At 40.8% G+C, this 20,062-nt stretch overlaps 1 protein-coding gene across 3 annotated transcripts in view; it reads left to right on the top strand.

The window, feature by feature from the left end:
• Positions 1-20,062, top strand: part of pola1 (polymerase (DNA directed), alpha 1) — a 50,703-nt gene that overhangs the window by 9,826 nt on the left and 20,815 nt on the right. For 2 of the 3 annotated variants that reach the window (XM_053488319.1, XM_053488318.1), the window contains exons 17-33: positions 302-363; positions 478-567; positions 652-768; positions 847-1,022; positions 1,139-1,268; positions 1,357-1,476; positions 1,582-1,678; positions 1,773-1,897; positions 3,423-3,575; positions 3,663-3,785; positions 13,512-13,544; positions 13,627-13,719; positions 14,036-14,241; positions 16,595-16,727; positions 16,814-16,945; positions 17,037-17,211; positions 19,418-19,599. In XM_053488319.1, the coding sequence (XP_053344294.1) occupies positions 302-363; positions 478-567; positions 652-768; positions 847-1,022; positions 1,139-1,268; positions 1,357-1,476; positions 1,582-1,678; positions 1,773-1,897; positions 3,423-3,575; positions 3,663-3,785; positions 13,512-13,544; positions 13,627-13,719; positions 14,036-14,241; positions 16,595-16,727; positions 16,814-16,945; positions 17,037-17,211; positions 19,418-19,599 (2,147 nt within the window). The remainder of the gene's footprint in view (positions 1-301; positions 364-477; positions 568-651; positions 769-846; positions 1,023-1,138; positions 1,269-1,356; positions 1,477-1,581; positions 1,679-1,772; positions 1,898-3,422; positions 3,576-3,662; positions 3,786-13,511; positions 13,545-13,626; positions 13,720-14,035; positions 14,242-16,594; positions 16,728-16,813; positions 16,946-17,036; positions 17,212-19,417; positions 19,600-20,062) is intronic. The other variant, XM_053488317.1, reaches the window with a different exon arrangement.

Raw genomic sequence — 20,062 nt, 5'->3', positions numbered from 1 at the left:
TAGAGAAAGTTATTTGCAGCAAAAAAATATATATATATTATTATATTGATATACTGTATTTATCAAATCGCACTTCTGTCAGATTGTCCCTGTTGGTACCTTGTGGTTCCCATTCCTAGTCTGAAATGTACAGTTGTTTGATGGTATTTATTTATTTATTTATTTTAATTATTTAAAAATATTTATGAATTTGTACTGATATTTTTTACGACAGTACTCTTACTTGTGTTGTATTACTTAATCATTTTAACCTCCATGTGTTTGGTTTCCTGATCACGCTGCATGTGTTTCCGCGTCTCAGTGGTGAGCAAGCCCACAGACTGCATCTACCCGTACGACTTCAAAGACGCAATTAAGAAGAAGGTGAGCTTTGTGTGATGTTATTTAGAAAAACTAAATCGCACTTGCACAATCGAGCTCGATTTTTATTATTATTTTTTTTAACCATCACGCTCTCCCTGCATTTTTGTTGCTCAGAACGGGAACGTAGAGATCGCGGCGACGGAGCGCACTCTGCTGGGTTTCTTCTTGGCCAAGCTGCACAAGATCGATCCTGATGTTTTAGTGGTGAGTGAAAAATCATGAAATACTGTACGGAGACAAGGTCGCGGGTTTTGGCGGTGTCCTGAGGTGTGAACCAATCTGTTTTAGGGTCATGACATCTTGGGCTTTGATCTGGAAGTGCTCCTGCAGAGAATCAATGTGTGCAAAGTGCCCTTCTGGTCCAAAATAGGGCGACTAAGGCGAGCCAACATGCCCAAACTGGGGGTGAGAGAATCGTCCATGCTAATATAAGAGTAGAAGCGTGATTTATCAGAGAAACTGATTCTCAACCGTTCCTCTCAGGGCCGTGGTGGGTTCGCAGAGAGGAGCGCCGCCTGTGGACGACTTGTGTGCGACGTCGAGATCTCCGCTAAGGAGCTAATTCGCTGTAAGAGTTACCACCTGACTGAGCTGGCAGCACAGATCCTAAAGACGGAGCGAGTCGTGGTGCCTCCTGAGAACATCAGGAACTTCTACAGGTTGATGGATTTGATGGGTCACCACCTACATTGATAAAAATTTTCCTAATACTTGATACTTACTTACACATACTTAATGTATGTGTGATTATATATATTTTTTATTATTCTTTCAGTGATTCTAATCACCTGATTTACCTGTTGGAACTCACCTGGATGGACGCAAAGCTTATCCTTCAGATCATGTGCGAGCTCAATGTGCTTCCTCTAGCGCTTCAGATCACCAACATCGCCGGCAACGTCCTGGTAAGCCTCAGTCTCCATATACGCTCTCACACACACTGTGTTACTTGGTGTTTGTGTGTTAATTCCGCAATGCTGTGTTTATTTGAAGTCTCGGACGCTGATGGGCGGCCGATCAGAGAGAAATGAGTTCCTGCTGCTTCACGCCTTCCACGAGAGGGACTACATCGTTCCAGACAAGCAGTTTATGAAGAAACCTCAACACGAGCCTGTATGGAGATTGTAGATTTGTTAAAGAGAGTACGTTTGTTCCTGTTTTTTTCTCTCTCCCCCTCTTTAATCTTTTTTTTTTTTTTTTTTATCTTTGTGGATTTAGGGTGAGGATGATGATATAGATGCAGGAAAGAGCAAGTCTGGGAAAGTGAGGAAGAAGGCTGCGTATGCTGGAGGTCTGGTGTTGGAACCTAAAATTGGTACGTGTTCAGTCAGTGTGTGTCTTTTAAACAAATATTTAAAACACACACCTCTCTTTCTAATATAGTTTGTTTGTTTTTTTGTCTCCTCTAGGTTTTTATGATAAGTTCATTTTGCTGCTGGACTTTAACAGTTTGTATCCATCCATCATCCAGGAGTTTAACATCTGTTTCACTACGGTTCAGCGAGAGGCATCTGGCTCACGCAAAAAGACTGAGGTGTGTGTGTGTGTGTGTGTTGCATTGGTTATACCACAGTGCTGTTAAATTTTCAACCCTGAAGCTGTAGATTTATTTTCTCTAACACTCCCACTGGACCTGAGTATCGTTATTGCTACATCATTCTAGTACGTTGTCGTTTCTATAGTAACAGCTTATTCACAGTCTTTTGTCCACCGGACACTGAGTGGTAGGGACAAGAATAAGGAGTCGCCTCTCGATACGATATCATTACATTAACCTAAGTGCTGATTTTATTAAAATTTTGATTCTACGATTATCACAATTTTTTATTGATCTTGATTCGACATTACATTTTTCCCTGATTTTGTTACGATTTTAGACCTTTAAAAACAGAACGATTTAATGAGTAATTAAACTTAGCTTGTTCCTTATAACAGTAGATTTGCAAACTAATTTACAAATACAATAGTTTAACATTTAACTTTAAATTAAACGCAAAGCTACATTGTTACTGAGCAGAACATATCGCTGTTTTCCGTCATATTTATTATTTCTAAATTATTATTTCACTCCAACCACAGGGGATGAAAATGTGTAGATTGTGCCGTCTGTGCTACCTGCAGGATTAAAAATAAACAGTGAGGTTTTACCACCTCAAACGCCCGCAAAGTCTCAAAACTCGACCTGATAGTGGCTTCTAACACACGCCAGTTTCAGCGTATTAGCACTCGCAGTGCTTTGAGACTTTTTTTTTTTTTTTTTTTTGACGTGTGCAACTTTTAATAACAACGCCATATGCAACGTTTCTGTTGCGCCACTCAGATGTTTCTGGCTACACATGAGGTGTTTGTTGAACTCTTTATTTATGGAAGGAGCTTTAGGCGTCCAATTTAAAGCTGTAAAAGCGTTCTTATAGTAATGTTTTCCTTCAGGAGACATTTATATCTTTAACATGTATGGAAGGAGTATCCAGTATAAGCGCTTTGTAATAGTCTGACGCAAAGCTGTAACACAATAGCGGGTGCTTGTTATCGTAAAACGGAGAAAAGAGGAAAAAAATCCTAACACAAGTAAAAACAAACAAATCAAATAAAAAGGGAGAGTAAACTATAAATTGAACTTGAACTCTGGCCTGTTGAAATTTAAATCCTGAATTACAGATTAAGTAATGAATCTTCTTAAGGGACAAACAGGACATAATATCTCTGTGGACGGGCGGGCGTTAGAGTGAGGTGGCATCCACACACACGCACACACACGCACACACTTCAAACAAAATAATAAAGAATAAAGTATTAGAAAAGTAAATGTTTCATTACAGATCCCATTTATTTTCAAATTGGCTCATAAATGGTTGCCAGACATCATAACATGTCCATAACGTCTGCAGTAGCGTAGCTGGTTTCTACTTATATAAAGGTTGTTTAATGACGCAACAAAAGAGTGGTGAGCACATGAGCAGATTGAGGCGACAAGGTTGAAGATCTATTTTTTTTTTCTTTCCCCAAAACACTTTTAATTATATTTCAAAACCGAAACCCATTTTCCTGTGTCCTAAAAGCAGGACGATGACGCAGATGATATTCCGGAGATTCCGGACCCAGATCTGGAGATGGGCGTCCTCCCGAAGGAGATCCGTAAGCTGGTGGAGCGCCGGCGGCAGGTCAAACAGCTGATGAAGCAGCCTGATCTGAACCCTGATCTTTACATGCAGGTCAGTGCACGCCGCCTTGTGTGTTCTTTAATACATGAGTGTTATTATTTTTATTTATAATGTCCTTTCATTTGTTTTTGTGTACAGTATGATATCAGGCAGAAGGCTCTGAAACTGACGGCTAACAGCATGTACGGGTGTCTGGGCTTCTCCTACAGCCGCTTCTACGCCAAACCTCTGGCTGCTTTGGTCACACACAAAGGTAGAGAGGTGAGTAACGCCCATCCTGGGTCACTTATACACATGCTCACGCGAGAAGTGAAATGTATAACATGCTTCGATGCTGTTTTTTAAATATTATGCTTTTAAGTGTCTGTGTATATATTAGATTTTTTTTGTAGATGTGTTTTATAGGATTAAATTTAATGTATAGTGGTAGTTATTATATATCATGAATATTCATAATACATGTAAAAACCTAATCTTAGTTCTAACTTTTAAAAAAATAAAAGATTTTATTGGACTTGTTACCTGCGTTTTTCCCTCTGAGCCAGACGGGGGCAGCACAAACCCAGATTTCCCCCAACGTTCACCTGTTTCACACAGTCCAGACCCCTACACCCCCCCTCCCCCCTCCTCATCTCTTACCTCCTTTTGTGTATTACGCGTTAACAAACCGTTTGACGCCCTCTCGTGCTTTTTATACCCTCAATCTTTCATCAGCTCCCCGCGCTCACATTCACGGGCACGAGTGCCGAGAGTAACGCACGTATTCACGTTCATCAGCGTGAATTATTTCAACCTGGAGCCGTAGAAGCTCGGTGTCTACCTTCCTAGAGCGTGCGCGCTTCTTAACACTTTCTCACTCGTGCACGCAGACACATTTCAGTCGTTTTAAAAGCGCTGTACTAGTGCGCGTTAGGAATAGCGGACCTGCGCGGCGTGAGATAAAGACGGCCGGTGTTGAGCCACTTTGTTCATGCTAATACACAGCTCTCAGTCTGGCTCCATGGCACAAATTACTCTAATTACTCCCATTATGATATGCGCTTACTGCTGTCAGCTGCTGTAGTGTGTGTTTTTTTTTTTTTTCTCTCTTTTTTTTCTGCCTTCTCTCTCTCTCTCTCTCAATTTCTCTCTCGTTTCGTTTTGGACTGCCAACTAAACTATATTCATCCGAAATGAATGAGAATGATGGTGGTAAGAGATTTGGCATCTGGCACACCTCTGAGTTTACCCTGTGACGTGACTCGAATCATAACGTCTGCATTTGTGTGAAGTTTTTTATTTATTTATTTATTTTTTTGTGTGTGGTTTGGTGCTTGTGTCCTCGTCAAGAGCGCACAGCTTGGATTTCCTGGGACTTCTAATGATGCTTTCACACATACAATGTATGTGTCCTCATGCAAATCCATCGTGATGGTGACGTGGATTCAATCGACTTTTAATTTGACTGTAGTGAGACACTGAATCCATTTACCTGCGGCAGGTGAATTGCACCCACAAGCAATCCCCCCCCCCAAAAACGACCCGCAGAAACGTCACCTGTAGATTGGACAAGAGAAAGGGTAAATAAATTAATTAATATTAGAACATTACAAACAATATGATACTTATTTAATAATTAACATTTTTAAATGACCTTTTATCAGCAACCTGGCATACACTTTAGACAATCTACAGGATTTTCTTTGCCATTCTCCTTATTTTTTTTATTCATTTTATTTTTTTCAGGGTAAATACAAATCAAATTACACTTAACACAGACAAACAAACAGGGGAGAAGGTTTATCACTATACGACCAACAGATGCTGATCATCTCTTTTAACTAACTCTTTGAATTAATAATCTATCAAGTTTTAAAAAGGCGGAGTTTAACTTAGTTTAAATCTAAAATGGCTAAATATGTAGAAGTACATCTTTACTTAGAAAGTAATCATAAATTAATATTTTTTTCTGTATTATAGTATGTTTACATTTATTTGAGTTGTAGTGTAGTTTGTTTCAACAGGTAAATGTATAAAAGTCCCAGATTAATAACTGTGACACAGAACAGCATTAGAGTGTGACATCTGTAAGGATTAAGGCTGTATCTGTTTTTTTTTTTTTCCAGTTTCCTCGCACTTTCCCTAAAAACCTCAATGTGTGAATTTTATCCAGTGTTTTTGAGACAAGCTCCAGATCTGTTGCAGCACTCTCCCTATCTCGACTTAAAGCATTTTATTCCTTTTATTCTACAGCATTTTGCAACGAGTGCATTTTAATTGATTGATTGATTATTACGTTAGTACTTTTTTCTAATCGTTGTTACGTTTATCATTTAGTTTAAGTCGCACCTTGCATCGTTTCTACTTCAGCCTTTCTTTTTTATTTCTGTCATAATGTTACTAAGCTGAGTAAGAAAAACTGAAGATAAACAGAAACCTTGTAAACTTCACCTCATCAACGATTGAAAAAAATAAAAATAGTGTCTGTTTACGTAGTGTGTCCATTGTACAAGTCCCTTAGAACTAGCTGTTACTATGGAGACCGTAATGTATTCAAACGTTTGCAGAGGCACCACTGTCAGAGCTAGTGTCTTAGAAAACTAATTAAAACTTTGTGACCAATCAGAATCCAGAATTTAGCCGTAATCAGAGTCATATTCGGTGCGTACGATTACGTCATCAGGTGATTCAGGTCACTGTTATGATGCTAAGGTTAGCGATGCAGGAATGTTGAGTCTCATGTTAATGCGCTTGCTGGACTGGTTTGATATATTTATGCATTAATAATGCCAATCTTCCCTATTCTTCCCATTTTAATTTATCCCTTTATTCCTGATCCTGTTTCTCAGTTGAGTAAGAAAGTGTGCTTTCTTCTTGAAGCAGTACTGCGGTGTGTCACTGAGGGGAGGCTGTGAGTAAATTCTACCCCTTGGATTAAGGAGGAGTCGGGAAGTCCCCCTTCGAGCTCTCCAGCCCAGAGCTCCTCCAGGTTTAGCGTTTTAACTAACAGAAGCGAGGCATGACTCTGGACACTCTGACCTTTCTGGAGAAACATTTGTTCTGCGGCGGACCCTGAGCTGGCCCGGCATGCGGAGTATGGCGCGGAACACGGCTTAGTGTTACATGTGGAGGGCTCCGTGTGATTGATGTGCCTCTGTTTTATTTCGGGACCTTTGTGGCGAGTCCTGGTGTGAAGTATGGGGCTACAGCTGAGCCGGCGGAGGGAGGGGGACAGGGTTAGGGAAAACTGCTTGGGGTGGGGGGGTAATTCAGCGAGGTGGTTGCGGAGCTGCTGATGGTTGCAGAACGTCAGTGAGCCTGACCTCTGACCTGCCTCTTTATCTTCCAGTTTGGAGGCGGTAAAGGAGGGGAAAATCTAATCCTCTGTATCTCGTGATGTAAAAACAGGCGCGGCTCGCCTGACCCGAGTTCAGCTGATACAGGAGATGAGGGCTAAGTAATTGCTGCTTCTTTGATCCTATACTCAGAAGCACTAAAGGTCATTTTTAACCTTTCCCAGAATAAAACGTAAGCAGCGCCCCCGCCCCCTGGGGGTTATTACTTCTGTCTTTAGTGGAGGATTTTCTCCTGATATTGCTGGACTTAACCAATAGTCACGGGGACATTTTTGGATTTAACGATGACAGTCAGACCTTTGAGCTTTATATAGTCCGGCGTGATGAGGCAGTAAAATTAATGTCCTCTCCACAGCCTGTTAGGTTCCAGCATGTTCCTTTTAAATCACATTTAAAGATGCGTTTGCTTCAAAGGGAAAGGAAAAATTATGTCAGCATTAGCAGTAACTGTTAAAGTAAGAAAATTTAAATCTTATTAATAAATGACAGGAATGGGTTTTAAAGAAAAAGATTTGCTACAATCATTTAATAATTATTAAGTAACAAGAAGTCACCGAAAAACTTCCTCAGATTTTTCTTTGTTGGAAAGATCAAAGCTACGGTTTCATGTCTTGAGTGTATTCGATACCTGACACTAGAGACTCCTTACATAACCATTAGCTTCAGCTATACCCCAACTCTGTGTGAACTGTTACCATGGAAATATGTCATAACTTATATTAGAGTCACCCGAGTCTATACTGTATATCCTCACTACGTAGGTGCTTTAAACCCTACGGAGATCAGATTTGAGATTTGACCCCACATACTTTTTCATTTTCATCAATCAGAAGGAGCTGAAATGTTTAGGAAACCCTCATAAATTCATCCAGGCAGTTCTCACACACCCATGCGCGCGCAACCTTTCCATCTCTCGTTCTCACCTCCAGCGGGTTTAACACGTATCGTAAAAGTGTCCCGGGTCTTGAATCATGGCTCCTGCCTAAACTACAATGGACTTGTCAGCGGTGTGACGCGAGGGAGCAACAGGATCTCGGGCAAACCGGTTTAAATCGGGCCTAATTGTCTCGAAACGGCGGCTTAATTTCCTAAAGCGTGAAAGCTCTGATATCGATACACCTGACTATAAAAGGTGCAAAAGATCACATCATTCTGCATGCGCTGGGGCGTCTCGCTCACCTTTTTATAAGGACAAAAAGGGATTATTGGAAGTGAACGAGTAAATAATAATACGACAGAGCCGGCGTGCGGGTGTGGTGCCGTGCTCCAGGCCCTGATGGGAATGCGAGAGCTTTACAGGGAGTATGTGAGCCTAAAGACGGGTTTTAATATATTATTTAACAATTATTGTTTTTTAAGTTAATGTTTAGGGGCCTGTTGTAAATTTTGGAGAGTGATGTAAATGTTGAGCTGTTTGTCACGGCAAGTCCCCAATATACGAACATGTTCCGTTCTGAGAGCCTGTTCGTAAGTCCAGTTTGTTTGTAAGTCCAATAAACATCGTCTAGGTACTAGGATACTGACACACTTGGCGATAAACAGTATATTACAGGACAATGTTCTGCAGATCGTGCAGATGGTCGAACGATTCATGTTAAAAGAACGAGTGATATCTGCCATCTTTTCACCTCGCTCCATTTTAACTTTTGCCTCCATTGTTCTTGCTCGGCGCTTCTTAGCAGTACCAGCTTCATCGTCGCAGTCTTTTTTTTTTTTTTCTGCTAGTTTCTGGACATCCTGGGATGATGCGCTGCACACACATGACAATGTACACCGGACGTGTGGTCTAACTTCTGCGATTGAACATGCGCATATCTTTTGAAAGTCAACTCAGAACTCAAATGTTTGTATGTAGGGGATTTAGTATACTTTAAATATATTTTACTGTAAGTCTTTTCACACGTTGAATAAAGTGACACTGAATGTCAAATCTCTTGAATTTTTGGAATTTTACCTTGAAACTGATGTGTTTTTTTTAAATAATTTAAAAAATATATTTGCATTTGAAGTGCATTTTCTCTATAATTCTGCAGGTGGTGCACGCTAAAGTATTCACACAGCCCAGCGTCTTGTACGGTACAAGCTAATTATTTGTGTGAGGTTTATTTAGTGTTTTGTAACAAAATCTTAAAAAGAAAAGTAATAACTGATTGTGAAGTTGATAAAATTGTCATACTTATCGTGATCTACTTAACGTTATCGTGATTTAATATTGTATCAGCTGAGTCCCGTAAAGATATTCTGCACAGTGAAGAATTATTAGTGTGTGTAAAACGTACCGGGGATTTAATTTTTTCTTTTATTTCATCTTTTATTATTTCTATTTTTTATTGTTATCTTTTTTTCTTTCGCCGCTTGTCTCACGTGCTGGAACGGGATCTGATTAATATGTTTGTCTTGGGCCGGGGAGGTTACGCATCAGGGGAATGCGTCGCTCTTTTGTGTGATATTTTTACACGCGGGGTTGGGTTCTTCGGTTCTCCGTAACCTTCGGCTCTGGGGTGCCAGCTTGTGATTTCAGGCGGTTGTATTAAATCAGAGAAGGGATTTGCGTGGATATGTGACACCTGAAGTTCCATGAGAGCAGTACTCTGGAATCTGGCTCATATAACTTTAACTCTGGGTGTGTGTGTGTGTGTGTGTGTGTGTGTGTGTGTGTGTGTGTGTGTGTGTGTGTATGTAGATACATGACCAAAACTGTTTGTGTGTGTGTGCGCATTGTGGATGTTTAAAACATCTACTAGTTAACTTCTGTGTGTGTGTGTGTGTGTGTGTGTGTGTGTGTGTGTGTGTGTGTGTGTGAGAGAGAGATGGCAGCAGCAGCTATAGATCACTCTGACAGTTCAGTGTGTCTCTGGCTATTTCAAGCGAGCGACTGTCATCCTCTAAATGCTTTTCAGAGGCCTGCTTTTCAAAACAATAGTCACTAGATACTTTCTTTTACAAGCTTTTTCATGGCCCACTGGGGATTAACATGCCTGCTGCGATGTGGAGTGCGGACCTGCGGGGCTCCGAGCGAGCGCGCGCACACACGGCCGTAACACACTCGGGTCGAGCTGGTTCACGGGCCGCTCGTGGTTTACATGTCACATCCCTCGCATCCGGCGCTTGTAAATATGAATGAGTGATTTTATAGCTAGTTAGAGTCACATAATTCAAACCGTCAGATTGTGGTGCAGTATTTACACGTTTAATGTATATTTGATTTACAGAAAAAACACAAAATCGAGGATAAAGATTAAATAAAGAGAAGAGTAATACAGGGCCATGATATACACAGTACGTATTAGGGACAGGAATCAGCAGGAACCGCCTGATCATAACGATCGCATCACGATACCTCTGTGCCGATTGCGATTCTATAAGTATCACGATTTTTATTTTTGTTAATCTTAAACCTTTGAAAAATGTTTTAATTAATAATTAAATGTATCCCGTTCTTTATAACCTTAATTTTCTCACTTAAAAAGCCAAGCGCAGGGTTTGAACACTACAAACTAAGAGTTTGACATTTAACTAACATTTAACAGCAACATTGTTACTAAGCAGCATGAATCTATGTGATGTCATCCACCATAATTATTATTTCTAAACAAACTTGGCGAATAAATTACTCTTACAACACGGGATGGAAATGTGTGAATAGTTCAGAGTGCGTCACCTGTAGGATCATAAAGTTTTACGTGGTTGCTGCCAAGCTCTCAAAACTTTACAGTTGAGTGTCTCTCATGTCGCTCTGACGTCTTTATGACCGATGCTTATTTTGTGGATTATGTGAAAACGATAATGACAAGCTGTGGTGTGTGTATGTGTGTGTATGTATGTATGTTATATATATATGTAGCGTTTTTTTGTTGTTGGTTTTATTACTTTGACGATAAATGAATAGACGAAAGAGAAAAGATTCTTGTGTAGGAACAAGTATTTATGAATATTTATAATAATTTTTTGCAAATTTAATATTTGTTGAACGTCCTCGAAGCAATTTAGTACCTTTACCTTTCTCACTAACGTCACAGCTGTACATGTACGAACTTGTTTCATGGACGTTTGACAAATATTAATTAAAATCAGAACATTGTGGTGATGGGAAAATGCTGGGGAGTAAGAGGAATAAAACATGTAACGGAAATGTTGCTATGAGAAAGTAATCATCTCATATGTATTAGCGTGCAACAGCGTGGGTTTGTTTGAGTGACTTTAAACCTGTGTGTGTGATTATCGGTCAGTCAGCCAAGAGCAAACGTGAGCTGAAGACGATCCTCCCATCCTGCCGCACATCACAGCCTCTGATTCACCGACCTCTTTAATTACACACTGCATAAAGACCGGCTCTGCACGCTGAGCATCATGATCCGTCCTAAAGGGGAAGTGTGAAGGATTTGGAACATTGCCTCATCTTTTTTTTTTTCTTTTTCTTTTCTTTCTTTTTCTTCTTGGGGAGGAAAGAAACCAAAAACAAAACTTAACATTTGTGTTTTGTCGTGAACGTTGGAAAGATGTCATGTGACAATATGCACTTTGTGGACTGAAGTTAACGATTAACAAGTATTCAGTTAATAGTTTTCATTCTTGATACTTGAATATTTTCCCATCAGATAAAAATTAATTTCCCAGCCAAACCCCAATGTTTTTTTTGTTGTTGTGTTTTTTACCCCCCCGGGGCTCGCGGTTTAGAGATCGTGGCTGTCGTCAGTGCAGGAGTGTCTCTCCGGCCTCGCCCCCCCAAAGCCGAGCGGCGGGCGTTTAGTCAGACTTGGATGTTTTTGGGAACGGTATGTGTTGTTTAAAGATGAGCTCCATCGCCCCCCCTTTTGCCCCCTTGGTCATTCCTGAGCCATGGTCAAACGACTTGTCTTTCACCAGCGTTGTCCTCCTCAGCTTGTCCCTGTGGAAAACCCGGAGCTCTCATCGCCGTGCACGCCGACACGTTCACGCAGGCTTTCTCAAATCAGCGTCTGATTGTGAATGAAAGCGTGTGTGTTTCTGGCGAGGAAGTTTCTTCTAACCATCTCATCCGGGTGGAGACGGATTCTTCCGCTGACATAACAAGAAGGGATGAGTCGTAAAAAAGAAAACAGCGCAGCTCTTTTGCAAACTAATGAGCTCTCTCTATCACTCTCTCTCTCTTGATGTGTTTTTTTTTTCCCCCTCCAGGTGACCTTGACTGTATTCACTAATGCGCAGGGCTGTTCTGTAATTACTCAAATTTGACCCCTCGCTTCCCCCCCGTGAGGCATTTGGCACCTCATAAAGCGCGCTTAAGGCCGCTCCAGTTTCAAGGAGTGGAGTCCGTACGCTCTGAAATAGCACCGTCCTTGTCCATGACGAGGATGCGGATGCGCTCCGTGTGTGTGTGTGTGTGTGTGTGTGTGTGTGTGTGTGTGTGTGTGTGTGTGTGTGTGTGTGTGTGTGTGTGTGTGTGTGAGTGAGAGAGAGAGAGAGGCATGGCTGGTGGCGGCTTGTTCGATTGCTGTTGACAGGCTGCACTACGACACCCCTTTTTTCTTTCTTTTTTTTTACCCCCTTCCCTGTCTGGCTTTAGATTATTGCCCTCATCTCCACCTGTCAGAGTCCCTCTCTCGTAGAGGTCACCCCTCACACCTCCCGTGTGTGAATCACACCGAAATCCGCAGCTCCTTAAATAGTGACGGGGCATCTGGAGTTCCGAAGACGGATAAACCGATCGCTGTGACACGTGAATTTTATTTTATTTGCCTGACGGACGGCCGGAATAAATGTTTTCTATAAACTGAGAGAACACGACACTGCCGTCTTTAATTGTTTAAAATAAATCATTCTCACTGTCAGCAAGTTGATGAGGTATAAAAGAAATAAAGCACTCTGGAGTGGAGTTCAATGACCATTTTCCTACACACACACACTGGCGAGCCAGCTGTTTTTGTGCATTGAACTGACCTGACGTATACATATTCTCACCCCCTTATGAGAACTTGCCCGACTCTTGCCATTATTATAAGTATTGGCGCCCTGCTGCCTCCTCAGCACCATTCCTAACAGATTAACGTTTAAATGTGAAATGATATCTAAGGTGTGTGTGTCAACTGTCTGTTTCACTCCGCCACTTTTTCACTCTTTTTTTCTTTTTTCTTGTCCGAGACAGCTGCAGCTGACGTAGGTTTGCAATCTACAGCTGGACACCACTCCTACACTTTTTTTTTCTTCTTCCCTCTCTCTCCTTCTCTCTCTCTCTATCGCTCGCTTGCTCTGTCTCTCTTTCTGCTCACTCTCTCCGTTATGCAGGCCACCGGTGATTAAGGCCATTAGGCGTTATTATGACTCGGCTGGTGTGTGGGTTTGGAGCCCCATTTCAGTGCAGCTAATAGCCCTCTTAGCCAATTATCCTCCATTTAAAAGCAAATCACCGAGGCTTTTTCTTTTCCCTATTGCTAAGTGTTGAATTACTGAATAGATTTGCTAATTAAATTCTTTGTGTGTTTGGCGTGTCACTATGCCGGCTGTCGAGCCAGTGTCCGTAATGTACGCCGCTTTCACAGTATTGTCTGGTTAACACTCGTCTCTCTTATAGAGTGCGTCTTTTTATAAACGGGTATAGAATGTAGATATTATACCTCGTGTATGTGGGAGATCTTGATATCTGTATATTTTAATCATGTTTTTTCGTTTCCAGATCCTGATGCACACTAAAGACATGGTCCAGAAGGTGAGTCGAGGAGATTCTCTCTGATTAGATGTTTGTTTTTCGGCTCCAAAGTGTTAACCGTCTTGGCCGTGTTCTTGTGCAGATGAACCTGGATGTGATTTACGGAGACACCGATTCGATCATGATCAACACCAACAGCTCCAACCTGGACGAGGTCTTCAAACTGGGCAACAAGGTAGCCGGAGAAAAAAACCTCCCACCGCCGTGACACGTGTTAATTTGGCTCACGTGTGTCCGTTGGTTTCAAAGCAAATAATAAAAATTTAAAAAAATGTTTAATGTGGCTTACGTCATCTTACAGAAATACTTTTGTTTATTTAATTCTTTATCTATCTTTACAGTAAAGATAGATAAAGTATTAAAGTATTCGCCTCTTGTTTTTTTTTTTATATTTAATTTAATAAGGGGGCGGGGGGAACTGTCCAAACCTACCTGGCCCTATTAACTTTAGTGAAAAAGTTAAGCTGTAAACTGTGACTGTGTGTTATTAGGTAAAGAGCGAGGTGAATAAACTGTACCGACTCCTGGAGCTCGACATCGACGGCGTGTTTAAGTCCCTGCTGCTGCTGAAGAAGAAGAAGTACGCGGCTCTGATGGTGGAGCCTCAGGGAGACGGCCGCTACACCACCAAGCAGGAGCTCAAGGGACTGGACATCGTTCGCAGGGACTGGTGTGACCTCGCCAAGGAGTGCGGCAAGTCAGTGTTGGGTCTCACGCACGCACACACACGCGCACACACATACATACACATACCTACACCTTTTTTACTTCTGACACGGTTCTCAATAATCCTTTAGCATGGATTACTGCGTCAGTGTGACTCAGACGTTATTAAAGACCAGGTTGCTGTGATCGCAGCCTTCAGCTCGTCTGTATTGTCGGTTCGGGTGTTTCTCATCTTCCTCTTGACAGTAGCTCATAGATTCTCTGTAGGGTTTAGTTCAGGTGGGTTTGCTGGCCTGTCAAGCCCAGTAATATCACGGTCAGTAAACCAGTTAGTGATCGTTTTGGCACTGTGGGCTGGGGCCAAGTCCTACTGGAAAAGGAAATCATCGTCTACATGTAAAGTTTGTCTGATGACGGAAGCATGAAGATCTCCTTTAGTAGATACTGTCCAGACTTTTGACGAGCTGATGAAACGGCACCTCAGATCATCATCGCCTTGTGGAAACCTCAGACTGGACTTGGATTTCATACCTATCCACACTTTTTCTTTATTATTTCTTCACAGCCCTCCTGACTGAGTGGTAGTAGCCTTAATGTGGGAGCCCCCTAGTGACGGGGAGGAATTGGACACGACTAAATTAGGGAGAAAATTGGGGGAAAAATCTAAAAAGCAAAAAGTTTCCATCAACATGCTTGGATACAGCACTCTGTGAACAGCCAGCTCTAAGTGATGACCTTCTGTGGCTTATAAGAGTATTTATATTGGATTTTTGATTTTCATTAGATGTCAACCATAATCATCAAAATTAAAACAAAATGAAGCTTGAAATATTTTATTTCACGAGTTATCAATCTAGAATGAGTTTAAATTTTTAATTTAATTACAAAGAAAAATAGTTTTTTGTGACAAGCTCGATAGAGATAACTTGATGCTGGAATAATCCAAAGGTTGCATCGGCCTCCTTAAAGTATAACCCACAACATTTAATACGTTTTTTTTTTTTTTATTATTTGTAAATATTTGAGCACTTTAGATAGCTACCTCGATGAAGTGTGATTGTGGCGTTGTTGTTCTGTCTCATACTCTACTTTTTTCAAATGTCTCCAAGCGGAAATTCTAAGCGCATTACCGTAACAGGTGATTAATTGATTGTTAGTTGTTAGTTTTATTTTCCTTTTTCGTCCCCTTTGTACCGGTCCAGCTGGTAAAAAAAAGCATAGGGTCTAATGTGTTCAGCTTGATTCTGCTCAACACAGCGCCAGCGTTTAATTAACTGCCCACGCGAGCTGCTGAAATGAAGACGGCAATTTGTAAAAGAGCTGTTAAAGCCGAGCCGATCAGCCTTCAGTTTAATACCAGCTCGTTAGCACGAACTCCGTCAACAAGAGGAATGCAGTGCAGCGTCTGTTCACGTTTAGTCGTGGGATTTTTCCACGTGAAATTCATAATACTGACGATCTAATCAGTGAGCGTGGCTAGGGAACTGAAGTGACATCATATAGGTACAGTACAGACCTCACTACACTACAGATGGAAAAAAGGAAAAAAAAAAGAAAGAAAAATGTAAAGGTTTTTGTGAAAGTTTAAAATAATCTGTCTGCTGTTGGACTGCATTCATGTGCTGAAAATGTTGTTTAATTTACTGATAATTCTTTAGTACATTCTATGTATTTGTTAATTTTCTTTTCTTTTGTATTTCTTTTCTTTTATTTGTGAAAATAAATCTGATCTTACTTTTGCTTCTTTCTATATTTCATTAAAGATAGAAATCGAATAGAGTTTTTCTTTCATACTATTTTGTCTTCCTATCTCATTTTCTTTTCTTGTCTTTTTTGACATACTGTGTTTTTATATTTATTTTTTTTGCTGGCTATCTCTTTTTAAGATCTATCTTCTCTATTTTTCTTTTTTCTCCATTTTCTTTTTTTTCTTTTTTGATTTCTCTTCTTTGTTTTTTCTTTGACTCTTTTCCCATTCTGTCTTTTTTCTTTCTTTTCTTGACCACATTTTCCCACTTAGTCTCAATTTCTCCATTCTTGCTTTTTTTTCATTGCTTTAGTTTAGCAAATCATTAATTGTCTCTTTCCTTCTTATTCCATTATTACTTTACTTTCTTTTTTCTTTCTCTGACCACATTTTCATCCACTTTATCAAGTTTATCCACTTTATTTTCTTTTATTTCTTCTTCCTTTATATCTATCTATATTGACTGCTCCCCATGTTCTCTCTCTCTCTGGTATAAGCCAGATTGTAAGCTGTAATTTTATACAGATATTTTTTTTCTTTACAAAATTCTTTTATTTTTAAATCCAGATATTCTCCAGCATGGATATTCATCCCCTGCTGCTCAACTCTTACTCTTGCTCTTCCTCTTCTTCTTCAGCTATGTGATTGGTCAGATTTTGTCGGACCAGAACCGGGACATGATCCTGGAGAACATCCAGCAGCACCTGATCGAGGTCGGGGAGAAGGTGGCTAACGGCAGCGTCCCTCTCAACATGTTCGAGATCCATAAGGTGGTGTACTGGCTCAGAGGAGCACACATTCTGTCCACACAAGACTGTGTTACGCGTGACTGATATTAAACTGTGTGTGTGTGTAGGCCCTGACGAAGGATCCTCAGGACTACCCGGATAAGAAAAGTCTCCCTCATGTGCACGTGGCTCTGTGGATCAACTCTCAAGGAGGGCGCAAGGTCAAAGCAGGGGACACCGTGTCTTACATCATCTGTCAGGTAGACGTCCAGCTTTTCACAAACATTATCAAATCTTTTTTTTTTCTCTTATTTTTTTTATGTTTTTCTTCTTTTTATTTTTTTATTCCAGGACGGCTCGAACCTTGCAGCCAGCCAGAGAGCGTACGCTCCAGAGCAGCTCCAGAAGCAGCCGGGTCTGACCCTGGACACACAGTACTACCTCTCGCAGCAGGTCCACCCCGTGGTGGGGCGAATCTGTGAGCCTATCGAGGGTATTGATGCTGTCCTGATTGCCACCTGGCTCGGTGAGAGCTCCTCTACCAAAACTTTTTTTTTCTCTTTTTTTTTTCTCTCTGTTTTGTGAAACCGTCCGAATAGAGATTTAAAAGTACTTTATTTACCAATCGTGTTCGTTCTCTCTCTCTCTCTCTCTCTCACTCACTCACTCACTCACTCACTCACTCACTCACTCACACACACACACACACACACACACACACACACACACACACACACACACACACACACCTCAGTGTAATCTAATAACTCGACGCAGCAATGTAGCAGTGTTCATGTTTGTTTAGTAAATCTCACACAATGTGTCACTCGCGCACCTTTTGGGCGGCTTTTCTAAAATAAGGTGCGACATTTACAAACGTGTATTTAATACATAACAAATACAAAACTCAAAGTGTCGTCGTGTCTGAAGGTCCTCTGGCTTTCAGGTCGCCGAAATGTCAAGTAGTTGTAAGTCAAGGCTACTGGATTTGTGCTTTAATCCTCGTGACATTTCCCCTCTAATCCGGTCAGCTTCATTAAGGGTGATGTCCCTGTACAGGTATTTATCGCATCATGGGGACTAAAATGAGAGATTAAATCAAGCCTTATTAAGCATATTTATTTTTTTTCTTCTAATGAGCAGTTCTACAAGTGTTGTAGAAATGTCTTTCATAATCATAATGCAATATATATTTATTTTGTTATCCTTTCGTCTCAGGTTTAAACAGAACCTGATCTGATAAGAACTGCTGTTATTGTGTTTTATACTGTGTGTTGTAGCTTTGCACTCCTTTGTGGAATAAGTTTCTATGCTGTGGATGCCTGCCTGCAGATGGCAGCAGCTCCTGATCCTCCTCCTCCTCCTGCACCACCGCCGCCGTTGCTGCTTTAATCCTCGTAGCCTTGCAGTAGACACTTTATTTATTTACTCACTTATTCACTTAGCTAAATTACTCAGGGGGACGTCGGCTGTTTTTCTTTCCCCCTCACTCTAACGGTGTTTGGTGTCACCTGGGAGGATGAAATAGATATTCAGCTGCCATCTCTTAATGATATGATCATCTCAGCTGCTTATCTGAGCCTTATTTGTTTATTTATTTATTTATCTATCTATTTATTTTTTTTATTTATCTCCCTCCTCTAGTTTCCTCATCATCATCTCCTCATACTTTAGACTCGCAGTCACACATCCTAAAGTGTTTTAATAGTGACAAAAGTTTTATTAACTGGTTAGGTTTTTATTACTTTACCACCATGGCATACAGTTTCGGTGCCTTTAATGACTCGATGCAGCGAGTCCACATGCTGCTGTTACTGAAGTTACAGCAGATATAAACACTTGCTCTGCCTCTCCAGCCGCTCTCTGTCGTCTCGCTGTTCACGTTAGTACCACAAACGTTGCACGGAGAAACCGTCTGAGAAAGCTTAAAAGATGATGAAAAAGGTTTTAGTGGAGTTACAGCTTCACTTTTGACTGTTACAGATTACTGAGACTGGAGACTCCTTTCATACAGGTTACATCAGCTTTACCATCTGAAGGATTATTTATTTTTAAATCCATTTTATATTATTATAGCATCTGCTGGACAAATGAGCTGTTACTATAGCAACAGGAGTTATTTAAAAGGAGCGCATTATTATTATAAACCTTTGTTGATACAGTCAGCCCCCCACGGAGTTGCAGTTCAGAGTTCGCGGCCACTCAGTCATTCGCAGATTTTTTTTTCTCAGAATCTAATAAATAAATGTTCGCGGAAACATTTTTTTAAATGCCCATTTTCGTGCCAATAAATAGTTTTTCCATGCTTTTTTTTTACGCTAAACTATTAAGAATAATACAATTTACTACTTTTTTAATTATAAATATTAATGCTACATTTTCAAATAAAATATAACAATTTTCAGTACTGTAGAGAGAACAGAAAGCGACCATGGAGGAAAAACGCCGCTTGGGACGGTAAATTATTACAGGAGACACAGCAGTACAGTACTGTACAGTACACAGGTTTTTTTTGTGTGTGTGTGTGGAAAACGTCCACTCCGCAGATTTTGGGGGTTGACATTATTATTTCTCTATTAGAAGTGTAAGTTAGGCTCTAAGAATTAAAATTTGTATAATTTAAATATGCCTCATTGATCATTTAATTGCTGGTGTAAAATTTTGTGACCCCCGTGTGACCTCAGTAGTGTAAGTGCGAGTAAGTGTTCAGCTCGGCTCTGCGTGTCTTTCAGGTCTGGACCCGGGCCAGTTCCGCGCCCAGCAGAGGCAGCAGCGGGAGGAGGAGTCGGACGGGTTCCTGGGCGTCCCGGCTCAGCTGACGGACGAGGAACGGTACCGCGATTGTGAGAGGTTTTCCTTCGCCTGCCCCGAGTGTGGCACCGAGAACATCTACGACAGCGTGTTTGAGGGAACGGTCAGTTAAAGGTCGATTGTTACGGAAACTAAAGGAGTTAAATTACAGATTTTTAAAGAAAATATTAAACAGTATTATTATTATTATTAACATTTAGGGATTGATATGGATCTACTTGTTATGAATCAATCAGTGATGTAATGATTCAGTTTAAATAACGACCAGGTCACCCGATAATAAGTCACCCAATCACCTGATTGTTGTCTCACACGTATACGGTTCCTCTGAGCACCCTTTGAGAACCTTGGTTCTGGATCCTGAAGTTGCCAGCATTAATAGCACGGCGGATCTTTTTTATTCTTAGCTCTTAGAATGTATTTTTTTTTCTTCTTCTTCTTTTTTTTTCAGGACAGCTGCCTTATTCCCGTTAAGGGAGTGGAGTCTTTGTCTAATTAAGAGTTACACAGCTTTCCCTCGTCTTTCTGTGGCTCATAAAAACGTAGCGTGCACTCCCTCGCCAGAG

The sequence above is a fragment of the Clarias gariepinus genome, chromosome 26 (assembly GCF_024256425.1).
Source record: "Clarias gariepinus isolate MV-2021 ecotype Netherlands chromosome 26, CGAR_prim_01v2, whole genome shotgun sequence".
Classification (NCBI taxonomy): Eukaryota; Metazoa; Chordata; class Actinopteri; order Siluriformes; family Clariidae; genus Clarias; species Clarias gariepinus.
This window is presented reverse-complemented; position numbering and strand designations above follow the sequence as displayed.